The sequence below is a fragment of the Rhamphochromis longiceps genome, linkage group LG2 (genome assembly GCF_057381845.1).
Source record: "Rhamphochromis longiceps isolate RC_006_pf linkage group LG2, R_longiceps_female_GT1.1, whole genome shotgun sequence".
NCBI lineage: Eukaryota > Metazoa > Chordata > Actinopteri > Cichliformes > Cichlidae > Rhamphochromis > Rhamphochromis longiceps.
Window position 1 is genome coordinate 34,182,327 of NC_140558.1, and position 15,522 is coordinate 34,197,848.

Sequence of the window (15,522 nt, forward strand, 5' to 3'; positions counted from 1 at the left end):
CTTCTTCTTTCTTTCCTAACACCATGAAATTTGACATGTCCTTCTTAACACAAGTGCAAGTATCAACTTAAAGATGAGATACTTTAACATGTACTATTATCCAGGGAAAAAAAAACTTTGATAGTCACTTGGTGTCACTATCTGAGCAGAAAAGTGTTTAAAGATAAGCTCTTTGTCAGCAGTATGGGACCTCCTATTTGTGGGATGGGTTTCACTCTATGCCTCCTCTTCATTTAGAGCATATATTCATCGTATGTGAACCTGATACTGCACGGTAGCCTGTCTGGTGATATGAATATTTTTTATTATTTTTCTCAACTCGTGGAAAACTCGGTATTGTAAATCACAGAGGAACATTTTTTATCTCCTAATTATGGAGCGAAAACAACCTGGAGCATCAAAAGACGAATTGCGGTGGATCGCTTTCATTGTTGTAGTTATTCTAGTGTGGAGCCGCGCTTCGGCGCAGATCAGATATTCCATTGCCGAGGGAGTCAATGAAGGAACTGCTGTTGGAAATATAGCAAAGGATTTGGGATTGGAAAAGAATACATTGAAAGAGAGAGGATGTCGCATTGTTGAGGGTTCATCGGAGTCGTTTTTTCACGTGGACCAAAACGATGGAATACTATACGTTGACCGTATAATTGACAGAGAGAAGGTTTGTGAGAGAAACACAGCGTGTTTGATCAACCTAAAAACAGTGCTTGAAAACCCTCTTGAAATTCATTATGTGACTGTGGAGATTCAGGATGTGAACGATCATGCTCCTAGCTTTTCAGTTAAACAGTACCGTCTCGAAATTTCAGAGTCAGTTTTACCAGGTTTGCGCCTCCAGCTGCAGGCAGCGCATGACCCCGATGTTGGTCAGTTTTCTGTCCAAGAGTATAAGCTCAGTCCCAATAATCACTTTCGATTAGAAGTTAAAGATCGCGGAAAAGAGGGGAAAATACCGATTTTAGTTTTACTCAAGACGCTAGACAGGGAAACAAAGAAAATTCATAAGCTACTTCTTTCAGCTATTGATGGAGGGAAGCCAAGTAAATCTGGAACAGCTGAAATATTTATCGATGTGTTAGACGTTAATGATAATATGCCAGTTTTCAATGAAGACACGTACTCGGTACTTGTGAACGAAAACACTCCCACCGGTACAACAATAGTAAAAGTAAATGCTTCTGACTTAGACGAGGGATCAAACGGTGAGCTTATCTATTCTTTAGGTAGCAATGTAAACCACAGGATACGCGAACTATTTCGTGTTGATCCAAACACCGGTGAAATTATTATTCAAGATGTGCTAGATTTCGAATCAGAGGAAAGCTATGAAATTGATATACAAGCGTCTGATAAAGGCTCGGCTCCGTTAAGGACAGACAAAAGTGTGTTGGTGAAGATTGTTGATTTGAATGATAATGCCCCTCAGATAGAGGTCACTTCGTTTTCAAAGGCAATACCCGAGGATGCAAGACTGGGAACTACTGTGGCATTAATCAGTGTTATCGATAAAGACTCTGGTCTTAACGGGAAAGTAATTTGCTCATTTAATGAAGAAGTCCCTTTCAAATTGTCACCTTCAACACACGACAACATGTATTCCATAAGTACAAAATCGCCACTGGATAGAGAAAAGCAGGCCATATATGATGTAACAATAGTTGCAAAAGATGCAGGCACACCCTCGCTAACTTCTGTAAAAAGCATTACTATTATTGTATCGGATGTGAATGATAACAGGCCGGAGTTTTCAGCAAACCCTTACACTTTTTATGTTACTGAGAACAATTTACCTGGGGTTTCAGTGTTTTCTGTGAGGGCATCAGACCAGGACGAGGGTGAAAATGCCCATATTTCATATCATATCCTGAGAGACGAAAAAGAGAATAGTAAACTTTCTTCATACAGTCTTAATATCAATTCTGATAATGGGGAGATATTAGCGCTGAAAAGTTTTGATTTTGAATCGCTGAAAACTTTCCAGTTCCAAGTTGTTGCCTCAGATTCTGGAACTCCGCCACTAAGCAACAACGTCACAGTCAACGTCTTCATCCTGGATCAGAACGACAACGCTCCAGTCATCCTGTATCCACTCAGCTCCAACGGTTCTGCTCAAGGTGTGGAGGAGATTTCCCGAAACGTCAACGCAGGACACTTGGTGACTAAAGTCAGAGCTTATGACGCTGATATAGGATATAACGGCTGGTTGCTCTTTTCACTGCAGGAAGTGACTGACCACAGTCTCTTTGCTTTGGACCGCTATACAGGACAGATCAGAACACTTCGCTCATTCACAGAGACAGACGAGGCTGAGCATAAACTGATCATACTGGTCAAAGACAACGGCAACGTTTCTCTCTCAGCAACAGCTACTGTGATTGTCAAGCTTGTGGAGCCCAAAGAGGCTTTTGCAGCTTCTGATGTTAAAAGTGCAGCAAAAGATGATGAGGACAGTAATGTCATATTTTACCTCATGATAACTTTGGGCGCAGTTTCTGTACTTTTTCTCATCAGCATCATCGTGCTGATTGCGATGCAGTGCTCCAAATCCACAGACGATACTTCCAAGTATTTACAAAAGGCAGATTATGACGGGACACTGTGTCACAGCATCCAGTACAGATCAGGAGACAGGAAGTACATGCTTGTTGGACCCAGAATGAGTATAGGATCTACTATAGTTCCGGGCAGCCATGCAAATACTCTGGTGATGCCAGACAGAAGACGCCCACCTGAAGAGGTGAGTAATAACGTGTTGCCATGTATTCTACCTATTGATTTTTGTCATTATTCTCAATGGTGGTGAAACTGGATTTGGATAGAATTTCGACAATGACCTCAAACACGTCAGTTTAGTGATGCAGTAGCCATAATTATTTGTCAGCTTGATATCATAAATTGTACTATTACACATATTCACAAGGTGGCGGTACCTTGTCAGTATAACGCCTTATAGCGTCTCTGAACGTCATACTTGAGTCCAACCACGCTACATGCAGTCTGGTTTGAGAGCGTTTAGTTGAAAGACTTGCTCTAAGCGTGTGGTGACTATTATTTTACACTGGCAAATAATATACGAGAAGTGGATTTATTTCTTGCTGCTATGGAGACAAAAATCTAAACATGTGGCGAATGATGGAAGCGTTTGGATTTTTACGTTTACCTCACAGTATGAAACAAAGGCGACGGGAATCATGGCGACAGCGATCACCACTCATCAGCGTTTTTGTTGTGCTTTTATTTTTCACAATCGCTTCAGGACAGCTGAGGTACTCTATATCAGAAGAGCTAACAGAAGGGAGTGTTGTTGGGAATATCGCTAAAGATTTGGGAATAGATCTGAATATAATGAAGCAGAGGGGATTTCGCATTATATCTGGCTCGACTGAACCTCTTTTCAATGTAAATGAGGATGATGGAGTCCTTTACGCAAAGCGCAAAATAGACCGAGAGGAAGTATGTAAGGATAATAATGTTTGTGTAATTAGTCTCAAAACTGTGCTTGAAAACCCACTAGAAATACATTATGTCATAGTGGAAATAGCGGATTTAAACGACCACTCTCCTGCATTTCCCGACAAAGCTCAGAAACTAGAGATCTCCGAATCTGCATTACCAGGAGCACAGTATCAGTTACAAAACGCTCACGATCCGGATAGTGGCACAAACTCTATCCAACAGTATAAAATAAGTCAGAACGACCATTTTCGTTTAGAGATTAAAGACAGAGGCAAATATGGTAAAACTCCAACTTTAACGTTGGGTAAACAGCTAGACAGAGAGGTTAAAAGTAGCCATAAATTGGTGCTCATGGCTATAGACGGTGGAACACCTCAAAACACGGGCACAGTTGAAATATACATAGATGTTTTAGACGTTAATGACAACATGCCAGTGTTTATCCAAGATACATATTCAGCTGTACTACAGGAAAACACCCCGGCTGGCACAACAGTCATTCAGGTTAACGCAACCGATTTGGATGATGGTCCCAATGGGGAAGTAGTTTATTCATTTGGCAGTGGCGTAAAAGGTAAAATTCGAGAGCTTTTTGATATAGACTCTGTTACTGGGGAGATAATTGTAAAAGGTCACATAGATTTTGAAGAACAAGACAGCTATCACATCGATATACAAGCCTCTGATAAGGGAAGCATTCCATTTAAAACTTATAAAAGTGTGATAATTAACATTGGAGACATAAATGATAATCCCCCTGAGATAGAAGTGGCATCGCTGTCAAGTGCAGTTTCAGAGGACTCTAGACCAGGAACAACGGTCGCGCTTCTCAGCATTACAGATTCAGACTCTGGGTTAAATGGAAAAATAATCAGCTATATCGCAGGGGACAGCCCTTTTACACTAACTCCGTCAATACAAGATAACATGTTCGCCGTGGTCACCAAGTCACAGCTGGACAGAGAGCAAAAATCAACATATGATATAACAATAATTGCAAAGGACGCTGGTGAGCCAGCCTTAACATCGGAAAAAACAGTAAACGTGTTTGTGTCAGATACGAATGATAATAGTCCGCAGTTTTCAGCGAGTCCCTATACGTTCTTCATTGCCGAAAATAACCCACCGGGAGCTTCTGTGTTTTGTATAACCGCATCCGACAGTGATGAAGGAGATAATGCGATTATCTCCTATCATATTCTTAGGAATGCGGGTCATGAAAATAAAGTTACATCATTTCTAAATATTAACTCCGAAAATGGGGATGTTTCAGCCCTGAAAAGTTTTGACTTTGAAACACTGAAAACTTTCCAGTTCCAAGTTGTTGCCTCAGATTCTGGAACTCCGTCACTAAGCAACAACGTCACAGTCAACGTCTTCATCCTGGATCAGAACGACAACGCTCCAGTCATCCTGTATCCACTCAGCTCCAACGGTTCTGCTCAAGGTGTGGAGGAGATTCCCCGAAACGTCAACGCAGGACACTTGGTGACTAAAGTCAGAGCCTATGACGCTGATATAGGATATAACGGCTGGTTGCTTTTTTCACTGCAAGAAGTGACTGACCACAGTCTCTTTGCTTTGGACCGCTATACAGGACAGATCAGAACACTTCGCTCATTCACAGAGACAGACGAGGCTGAGCAAAAACTGATCATACTGGTCAAAGACAACGGCAACGTTTCTCTCTCAGCAACAGCTACTGTGATTGTCAAACTTGTGGAGCCCAAAGAGGCTTTTGCAGCTTCTGATGTTAAAAGTACAGCAAAAGATGATGAGGACAGTAATGTCATATTTTACCTCATGATAACTTTGGGCGCAGTTTCTGTACTTTTTCTCGTCAGCATCATCGTTCTGATTGCGATGCAGTGCTCCAAATCCACAGACTATACTTCTAAATATCTGCCAGAGACTAATTATGATGGGACACTGTGTCACAGCATCCAGTACAGATCAGGAGAGAAGCGGTACATGCTAGTTGGACCCAGAATGAGTATAGGATCTACTATAGTGCCGGGTAGCCATGCAAATACACTTGTGCTTCCTGATAGGCGGAGGACATCTGAAGAGGTAAGATGAACAGTTTACCTCCGTGCTGTATTTTAACAGCTCAAAATGGTGATTTTTACTTTAATGATATGTCCACGGATCAAAAATTTAATTTATTATAATCAAATCATCGTCCTCTAATTTATATTTTTCGAATTGAAATTATTAAAATCACCTGCCTTCATACAGTTTCTAAAATCTTCTTTGCCACTATATATAGAACGTGTTTCAAATATACAACGTTTTCCTCGTTATGTACTATCAATATTGGAACAGTGGGTCATGATTATAGGTCCTTTATGTACATCACTTATATTGCTGCTGTTGTAATGCTAGCATTAGCATACATGAGGATCCTAGACTCGTTCGCTTCACAGCTTCAGCTTATCTGTCCGTTTTAATACCCTCTAAATATGCCAGTGTAAATACTCCTGGTATTTCAGTCGGATTTGTATTTGTTTCGTATTTGTCTGGAAGTTTACCTTTTACATTGTCGCTTTCCGCGGTGCTGAAATTTTCTGTGGCAAGTTCGTGTCCCTCTGACTGGAATTGCATTACAACAACAGGCAGCGTAATCATGAACAGCAACAGCACATGCATAGAGTAATGTCAAAAGAAATGTGGATAGAACGGTTTTGCTTACTTTTGTTTTAGAATGGTGAAAGTGGAGTAGGCTGAATGTTTTTCTTTTCTTTTTTTCTAAATTTGGTTACAACATTTATTATCTCGACAAGTTTGCTGTTTCTGAAGCATGCTTCTTTTTGAAGTCTGCAGTGTGATTGTTTGTCACTTGGTGTCAGTGTAAGGACAAATAATGCTTCCACAAGGTTACAATTATATACACAAGAGCCATCCCCTTCCTTTAAAACAGTCGAATGGAGGACGTTTCTGTGTGTGAAGGACTAGAGACAATTTAATCGCTAAGAATTTTTATTCTGAAAAACTGTCAGATTGTAATAACGGGTGTGGCGGAACAATCCTATTTGAGTGTATGAGTGTAGCGATTTGAAAGTTGCTTCATTTCGCTGTTTCATCTTTACGCCATGGAACAAAGGCGATGCCTAACGTGGAGAACGAGGAGAATATGGATTGTATACATTTTGGTTTTGGTTCTGGTCTGGAAGACCGCTTTGGGACAATTTAGATATTCAATTTCAGAGGAAAATACAGAAGGAACTGCTGTTGGAAATATCGCGAAGGATTTAGGTCTCGATAAGGCTACACTGAAAGAGAGGGGGTACCGCATTGTCTCCGGCTCAGCAGAGCCTCCTTTCCGAGTAAACACAGATAATGGGATCTTGTATGTGAACCGAAAAATCGACAGAGAGGAAGTGTGTGACCGAAACAAGATGTGTGTTATCGACCTAAAAACAGTGTTAGAAAATCCACTCGAGGTGCACTACGTGGCAGTGGAGATTCTGGATGTAAACGACCACGCACCGATCTTTCCTGAAAAAGAAAATACGTTGGAAATTTCTGAATCTGCACTACCAGGAGCACGATTTCAGTTACAAGCAGCCCGTGATGCTGATAGTGGTTCGCTGTCTGTCCAGCAGTACAAGCTGAGTCACAATGAACATTTCCGTTTAGAAGTGAAAGACCGGGGCGAAGACCGTAAAACACCGAGTTTAGTCCTTCAAAAATCACTTGATAGAGAATCTGTTAAAACTCATGTGTTGCTTCTGACAGCCTTTGATGGAGGTAAACCTCCAAGATCTGGTAACATGACAATAATTGTTAATGTTTCCGATGTTAATGACAACCCTCCTGTTTTCAGTAAGGAGGCATATAGTGCGCACCTCAAAGAAAATTCTCCTTTTGGTACGACTGTGATTCAAGTTAATGCAACAGACCTGGATGAAGGATTAAATGGTGAGGTTGTGTATTCATTTGGAAATGACGTGGAAGCACGGGTACGTGAACGTTTTGACTTAAATCCGGTTACTGGAGAAATCATAGTGGCGGGACACATAGACTTTGAAGAAAGCGGCAGGTATGAAATCGACATTCAAGCATCCGACAAAGGAGCAGCTACAATGACAACAGACAAAATCGTCATTATTAATATAATTGACGTAAATGATAATGCACCAGAGATTGAAGTGACATCTTTTTCTCATGCACTCCCTGAAAATTCAAAACCAGGAACCACAGTGGCGTTAATTAGTGTCAAAGACTCCGATTCTGATTTGAATGGAAAAGTAGTATGTTATGTAAGCAAAGATGCTCCCTTTTTGCTCGCACCTTCTTTACAAAATAACATGTATTCTCTAGTAACGAAACAGGTTTTAGACAGAGAACAACAATCCCAGTATAATGTCCTGATAGTTGCTAAAGACGCAGGCAAACCTTCCTTATCATCGGAGAAAAGTATAAATATTGTTATTTCAGATGTGAATGACAACAGCCCTGAGTTCTTACAGAATCCATATACTTTCTACATAACTGAGAATAATAGCCCAGGGGCGTCGATCTTCTCAGTGGCAGCCCGAGACAATGATGAGGGAAGTAATGCTCTTATTTCATATCTTATCTTAAGAGAAAGGGGGGGAGAAAATACGCTCACCTCTTTTCTAAATATTAATTCTGAAAATGGAGAAATTGTGGCACTGAAAAGTTTTGACTTTGAAATGCTGAAAACTTTCCAGTTCCAAGTTGTTGCGTCAGATTTTGGAACTCCATTACTAAGCAACAATGTCACAGTCAACGTCTTCATCCTGGATCAGAACGACAACGCTCCAGTCATCCTGTATCCACTCAGCTCCAACGGCTCTGCTCAAGGTGTGGAGGAGATTCCCCGAAACGTCAACGCAGGGCACTTGGTGACTAAAGTCAGAGCCTATGACGCTGATATAGGATATAACGGCTGGTTGCTCTTTTCACTGCAGGAAGTGACTGACCATAGTCTCTTTGCTTTGGACCGCTATACAGGACAGATCAGAACACTTCGCTCATTCACAGAGACAGACGAGGCTGAGCATAAACTGCTCATACTGGTCAAAGACAACGGCAACGTTTCTCTCTCAGCAACAGCTACTGTGATTGTCAAACTTGTGGAGCCCAAAGAGGCTTTTGCAGCTTCTGATGTTAAAAGTGCAGCAAAAGATGATGAGGACAGTAATGTCATATTTTACCTCATGATATCTTTGGGCGCAGTTTCTGTACTTTTTCTCGTCAGCATCATCGTTCTGATTGCAATGCAGTGCTCCAAATCCACAGACTATACTTCTAAATATCTGCCAGAGGCTAATTATGATGGGACACTGTGTCACAGCATCCAGTACAGATCAGGAGAGAAGCGGTACATGCTAGTTGGACCCAGAATGAGTATAGGATCTACTATAGTTCCGGGCAGCCATGGAAATACACTCGTGCTTCCTGATAGGAGACGGACACCTGAAGAGGTAGGGTTATTTTATATTAGCTAACAGTGGCTTAATGAGTTTTTTGAATGGTATATGGGAGAATTTGATTTCATTTAAAGCGTTTTTAGTTTAATTTTTATTATATTTAACAAGAGTAATACTTTTACCAGTACTCTGTGTTCACTCTCCATGGTGCTGATTTGTTACTAGTGTCACAAATGTCGGGCATTAGTAAACACTGAAAACCGTTTTCCTCTTCCACTTGTGGGTTTTTGGTAAGGTTATTTGTGTGGTATTTTTTGCTGATGTTTTCTACTTAGTATATGCTAACTACACAGTTACAGTAAAGCACAACACATAATGTATACGTGTTGTACTTATACAAGTACTTTGTACTTGTATATTTTCAAATGTATTCGAGTGTCCAGAGTTGGGCTTTGTGCAAAATCCGGTCCTATAGGTCAATAAAGACCTGTTTACGTCAGCGTGAGAATATAACTCATCTGGGGGATTTTAATTTTTTTTCTTTTTTTTTAAACTGTAGTCTGTGTAAATAACAAAACCTAACGCTTGATGTCAGTGTAGTTCAGTGGTTCTCTGTATTTGGCAGTACCTTACGTCACGAGTGGTATTTCAACCGAGCCGATATGCTATTTTTCTCTCAAATAGCAAATTTCAAGGTAAGATCGTGATTCACGGCAACGAGTGTGCTTTATTTTCAGAGCATTCCCCCAAAACAGATCCTGGTTAACATACAGGATCATCGGACACTGGCTGGCTTTGCAAGCAGGGATTTTATGGACTATTTTCAGTCATCTTTGTCATGGAACAAAGGGAAGGCAAAGCACGGAAGGACCGGCGGTGTTGGTTCGTCTTCATAATTGTTTTGGTTATTTTATGTAGCGGAGCTTTTGCACAGATCAGATATTCCATATCCGAGGAGGTTCAAGATGGAACCATCGTGGGAAATATAGCTAAGGATTTGGGGCTTGATAAGAGTGCACTCAAAGGCAGAGGATACCGCATTGTAACAGGCTCAACGGAATCACTGTTCCAGGTGAATCAAAACGATGGCATCCTGTATGTGAAAAGAAGGATAGACAGGGAAGAGGTGTGCGAACGAAGCAGTGCATGCACCATCAACCTAAAAACCGTGCTAGAAAACCCACTAGAGATTCACTATGTGGCAGTGGAAATACTAGACATAAATGATCATTCTCCCGTTTTTCCAGAGAAAGAGAAAAGGCTTGAAATTTCCGAGTCGGCTCTACCAGGAGCGAGATTTCAGCTACAGGCCGCGCGTGACCCCGATGTGGGCCAATTCGCAATTCAGCAATATAAACTAAGTCATAATGAATATTTTAGAGTAGAAGTAAAGGACCGTGGCAAAGACCAGAAAATACCATTCTTAGTTCTGCAGAAGCAGTTAGACAGAGAAACAAACGAGAAGCACAAATTACGTTTAACAGCCGTTGATGGAGGGAAACCGGCGAAATCAGGCGATATAGAAATCACTGTGGATGTACTTGATATTAATGACAATTCCCCAGTGTTCACCAAAGAGCTGTATTCTGCTACACTTAAAGAAAACATCCCCACTGGTACTGTCGTCATTCAAGTGAATGCAACAGATTTGGACCAGGGAGCAAACGGTGAAATAATATATTCATTCGGTAACGAAGTCGATCCAAAAATAATGGAGCTTTTTAGTATAGATGCAAACACTGGCGAAATTCATGTAACAGGTAAGTTAGATTTCGAGAAAAGTACAAGTTATGAAATTGATATTCAGGCATCTGATAAGGCACAGGTTCCATTAAAAACTGGCAAGAGTGTCGTGATAACCGTTGCTGACGTGAATGACAATGCACCTGAGATAGAAGTGACATCATTTTCTAGTTCTATCAAGGAAGATTCAAAGATAGGAACTACAGTGGCCCTCATTAGTGTCACCGATTTAGACTCTGGAATCAATGGTAAGGTCATTTGCTCAATCAAACAAGGAGTCCCGTTTACGTTATCTCCATCATTACAGGAAAATATGTACGCTATAGTTACCATCTCCCAGTTAGACAGAGAAATTACTTCTCAATATGATGTCACGATTATTGCAAAGGACTCAGGTGAACCTCCCCATTTAACTGAAAAGACTATAAGCGTGGTTATATCAGATGTAAACGACAACAGTCCAGAGTTTTCAACAAGTCCTTACACGTTTTATATCACAGAGAATAACAGTCCAGGAGCCTCCGTATTTGCGGTGAAAGCCTCTGATCGTGATGAAAATGACTGTGCACGCGTTTCCTATCATATCATCAGAGACGGAAGTGAAGATAATAAAATCAGTTCATTTCTAAATATAAACTCGGATAATGGGGAGATTTTAGCGCTGAAAAGTTTTGACTTTGAAACGCTGAAAACTTTCCAGTTCCAAGTTGTTGCCTCAGACTCTGGAACTCCGTCACTAAGCAACAACGTCACAGTCAGCGTCTTCATCCTGGATCAGAACGACAACGCTCCAGTCATCCTGTATCCACTCAGCTCCAACGGCTCTGCTCAAGGTGTGGAGGAGATTCCTCGAAACGTCAACGCAGGACACTTGGTGACTAAAGTCAGAGCCTATGACGCTGATATAGGATATAACGGCTGGTTGCTCTTTTCACTGCAGGAAGTGACTGACCACAGTCTCTTTGCTTTGGACCGCTATACAGGACAGATCAGAACACTTCGCTCATTCACAGAGACAGACGAGGCTGAGCAAAAACTGATCATACTGGTCAAAGACAACGGCAACGTTTCTCTCTCAGCAACAGCTACTGTGACTGTCAAACTTGTGGAGCCCAAAGAGGCTTTTGCAGCTTCTGATGTTAAAAGTGCGACAAAAGATGATGAGGACAGTAATGTCATATTTTACCTCATGGTAACTTTGGGCGCAGTTTCTGTACTTTTTCTCGTCAGCATCATCGTGCTGATTGCAATGCAGTGCTCCAAATCCACAGACTATACTTCTAAATATCTGCCAGAGACTAATTATGATGGGACACTGTGTCACAGCATCCAGTACAGATCAGGAGAGAAGCGGTACATGCTCGTTGGACCCAGAATGAGTATAGGATCTACTATAGTACCTGGGAGTCATGCGAATACACTCGTGCTTCCTGACAGGAGGAGAACATCTGAGGTAAGGCATACCTTAAAATATAACGTTCTTCCCCTAAGTTGTACTTTTCATTTTAATCACTAGTCATACAAAAATGCATCCTTTTCATCTCCCTCACCTCGATCAGAGCAGCTGTGATATTTTAAAGTGTCTCATTGGACATTATTATAATACCTTGTTATTCTGAAATTATTGAGCAACAAATCAAGGTTGATTTATTTCAGACAAGTGAGTGTTTTTAGCTACCAGTCAATTAATGAGATACAAAAATGTGCGGGACTCACTCAGTGAAAGCAATTTGCAAACTAAATAACTATCCTTGGTGCTGAAAAGTGCCTTGCTTCGTTTCAAGGTAATTCTGCAGTGACACGATTTGCTTAACTCGTGAGATAACAACAATACAAATTTAAAATACTCGCTGGTTCTGCGTGAAATAAAGAGATTATATATTTTTTAATTTGTGTTGGATTTGTAATCTTCTGATGGACACTAAATCTCTTCTTCGCTTTTCATAAACCGATCATACTGCTCTAATAATCCAATATGAAGCCAATTTTCTGTAATGAGAATAAAACTCGCATGGTGTCAGTGCGATATAGAAAACCTTCCACCCACAAGCTTGTCCTTACTGCTTTTTGGTTCCACCCCTTAGCTATTTCACATCGACAAGGGGAGCATCGTTTCGCGGATTGTTCTCTGGGTTTACACCAGGTTTTGCATGTACAAATATCACAGGAGTGTTTGCAAGAACGAGGTTGTTCTTTTTTTTGCATTTCCAACAGATTTATAGTCATTGTGATGGATTATTGAAAATTTTCGTTTTCATCATGGAACAAAGAAAACGCCAGTCGGAAATGAGGAGAGGATATCTGGTCGGATGCGTATTTGCTGTGCTTTTGTGGACTGTAGCATCAGCGCAGTTGCGATACTCGATCTCCGAGGAGGTTAACGAAGGAACTGTGGTTGGAAACATAGCAAGAGATCTGGGATTAGATAAAAACACGTTGAAAGACCGGAAGTATCGGATTGTTTCAAGTAATGCGGATCCCCTGTTCTATGTGAATCCAAACGATGGTGTTCTGTATGTGAGCAGAAAGATTGACAGAGAGGAAGTGTGTGCGCAGAGCATTGCGTGTGTAATAAATGTTAAAACTGTGCTAGAAAACCCACTGGAGGTCCATTATGCTAGAGTAGAAGTGCTGGATATAAATGATCATTCACCCAGCTTCCAAGACAACCAGACAACCCTTGAGATTTCAGAGTCAGTATTACCCGGGACACGATTTCAGCTGAAAGCAGCACGTGACCAAGACAGTGGACAGTTTTCCGTGCAGCAGTATAAACTTAGCAACAACGATCACTTCCGGTTGGAAATTAAGGATAAAGGAGATGATGGAAAAATACCTATTTTAGTTGTTCAAAAATCCTTAGACAGGGAAGCTGCAGGGAGCCATGTATTATCACTGACGGCGCTGGATGGGGGTAAACCTCCGAAAACAAGCGAAATGAATATTCTGGTAAATGTTCTTGATGTTAATGATAACGCTCCTGCTTTCTCTAAAGATGATTATTCTGTTACGCTCAATGAAAATACACCACTTGGTACAATAGTCATACAAGTAAATGCAATAGACTTAGATGATGGACCTAACGGAGATGTAGTTTATTCATTTGGTAAGAGTATAAATCAAAAAGATTTAAATTTCTTTGCTATCAGTCCATTAACAGGAGAGTTAAGCGTTAAAGGGTTGATAAACTATGAGGAGAGGGAAAAATACGAAATAGAAATCCAGGCGTCAGATAAAGGTATGGCTCCTCTAACTACAGAAAAGAGCGTAAAAATAAAGATTGTTGACTTGAATGATAACGCACCTGAGATTGAGGTAACATCATTTTCAAGCTCAATCCCAGAAGATTCCAGACCTGGAACTACAGTAGCTCTTATTAGTGTAAACGACTTGGATTCTGGTCTTAATGGAAAAGTTATTTGTTTCGTAGGTGAGGATGTTCCGTTTGCTTTATCACCATCTTTACAGGATAAGATGTTTTCATTAGTGACCAAATCCCCTCTGGACAGAGAGAAACAGTCACAATATGAGTTGACAATAACAGCAAAAGACGCAGGTCAGCCTCCGTTATCATCTGAAAAGACAATAAGCGTTACGGTGTCAGATGTGAATGACAACCGTCCAGAGTTTTCACTCAGCCCATATACTTTCTATGTTACTGAGGGGAACAGTCCAGGAGCTTCAGTGTTTTCTGTTAATGCCTCTGATCGTGATGAGAATGACAATGCGCGCATTTCCTATCATATTATCAGAGACGGAAGTGAAGAGAATAAAGTCACTTCATTTCTAAACATAAACACTGAAAATGGGGAAATTTTAGCGCTGAAAAGTTTTGACTTTGAATCGCTGAAAACTTTCCAGTTCCAAGTTGTTGCCTCAGACTCTGGAACTCCGTCATTAAGCAACAACGTCACAGTCAACGTCTTCATCCTGGATCAGAACGACAACGCTCCAGTCATCCTGTATCCACTCAGCTCCAACGGTTCTGCTCAAGGTGTGGAGGAGATTCCCCGAAACGTCAACGCAGGACACTTGGTGACTAAAGTCAGAGCCTATGACGCTGATATAGGATATAACGGCTGGTTGCTCTTTTCACTGCAGGAAGTGACTGACCACAGTCTCTTTGCTTTGGACCGCTATACAGGACAGATCAGAACACTTCGCTCATTCACAGAGACAGACGAGGCTGAGCATAAACTGCTCATACTGGTCAAAGACAACGGCAACGTTTCTCTCTCAGCAACAGCTACTGTGATTGTCAAACTTGTGGAGCCCAAAGAGGCTTTTGCAGCTTCTGATGTTAAAAGTGCGACAAAAGATGATGAGGACAGTAACGTCATATTTTACCTCATGATAACTTTGGGCGCAGTTTCTGTACTTTTTCTCATAAGCATCATCGTGCTGATTGCAATGCAGTGCTCCAAATCCACAGACTATACTTCTAAATATTTGCCAGAGACTAATTATGATGGGACACTGTGTCACAGCATCCAGTACAGATCAGGAGAGAAGCGGTACATGCTAGTTGGACCCAGAATGAGTATAGGATCTACTATAGTTCCGGGCAGTCATGCAAATACACTAGTGCTTCCTGATAGGAGACGCACATCTGAAGAGGTAAGGAATATTCAACATTTTCCAATTAAATAAATGCACAGTACATTCGCATTCATGCACTGATTATAGTTTGTGGAAATTTGTGTTTACAACTAATACTTATGGAAACAACTTGAGCGATATCCAAGAACATCTGCCAAGATTTTATTCGTAAGAATTATTCTTCTCTCTCTGTGTCAGTATAAAATGAAATGAGTTAGGCTTTTCTTTAAAATACGAGACAAGTCATTTTAGACATAGAGTATATTTAATATATTAAATGCCATTCTAAAGTCAAACAACTTTTAAAAAACATCCAGCTGCAAAG

The 15,522-nt window shown here is 40.9% G+C and overlaps 2 protein-coding genes and 1 pseudogene across 2 annotated transcripts; all 3 read left to right on the plus strand.

Annotated features, from left to right (window-relative positions):
- Nucleotides 1–370: 370 nt before the first annotated feature.
- Nucleotides 371–5,535, plus strand: LOC146677659 (uncharacterized). The gene is made up of 3 exons (XM_085380007.1): nucleotides 371–2,737; nucleotides 2,921–2,937; nucleotides 3,168–5,535. Exons 1-3 carry the CDS (start codon nucleotides 374–376, stop codon nucleotides 5,533–5,535), a joined length of 4,749 nt encoding a protein of 1,582 aa, XP_085236133.1. The 5' UTR covers nucleotides 371–373.
- A 1,013-nt stretch (nucleotides 5,536–6,548) lies between these two features.
- LOC146677660 (protocadherin alpha-3 pseudogene) lies at nucleotides 6,549–8,933 on the plus strand (annotated as a pseudogene).
- A 639-nt stretch (nucleotides 8,934–9,572) lies between these two features.
- Nucleotides 9,573–15,410, plus strand: LOC146677661 (uncharacterized). The gene is made up of 3 exons (XM_085380031.1): nucleotides 9,573–12,051; nucleotides 12,813–15,215; nucleotides 15,396–15,410. The coding sequence occupies exons 1-3, from the start codon at nucleotides 9,694–9,696 to the stop codon at nucleotides 15,408–15,410; spliced, it is 4,776 nt and encodes a 1,591-aa protein (XP_085236157.1). The 5' UTR covers nucleotides 9,573–9,693.
- Nucleotides 15,411–15,522: the final 112 nt, after the last annotated feature.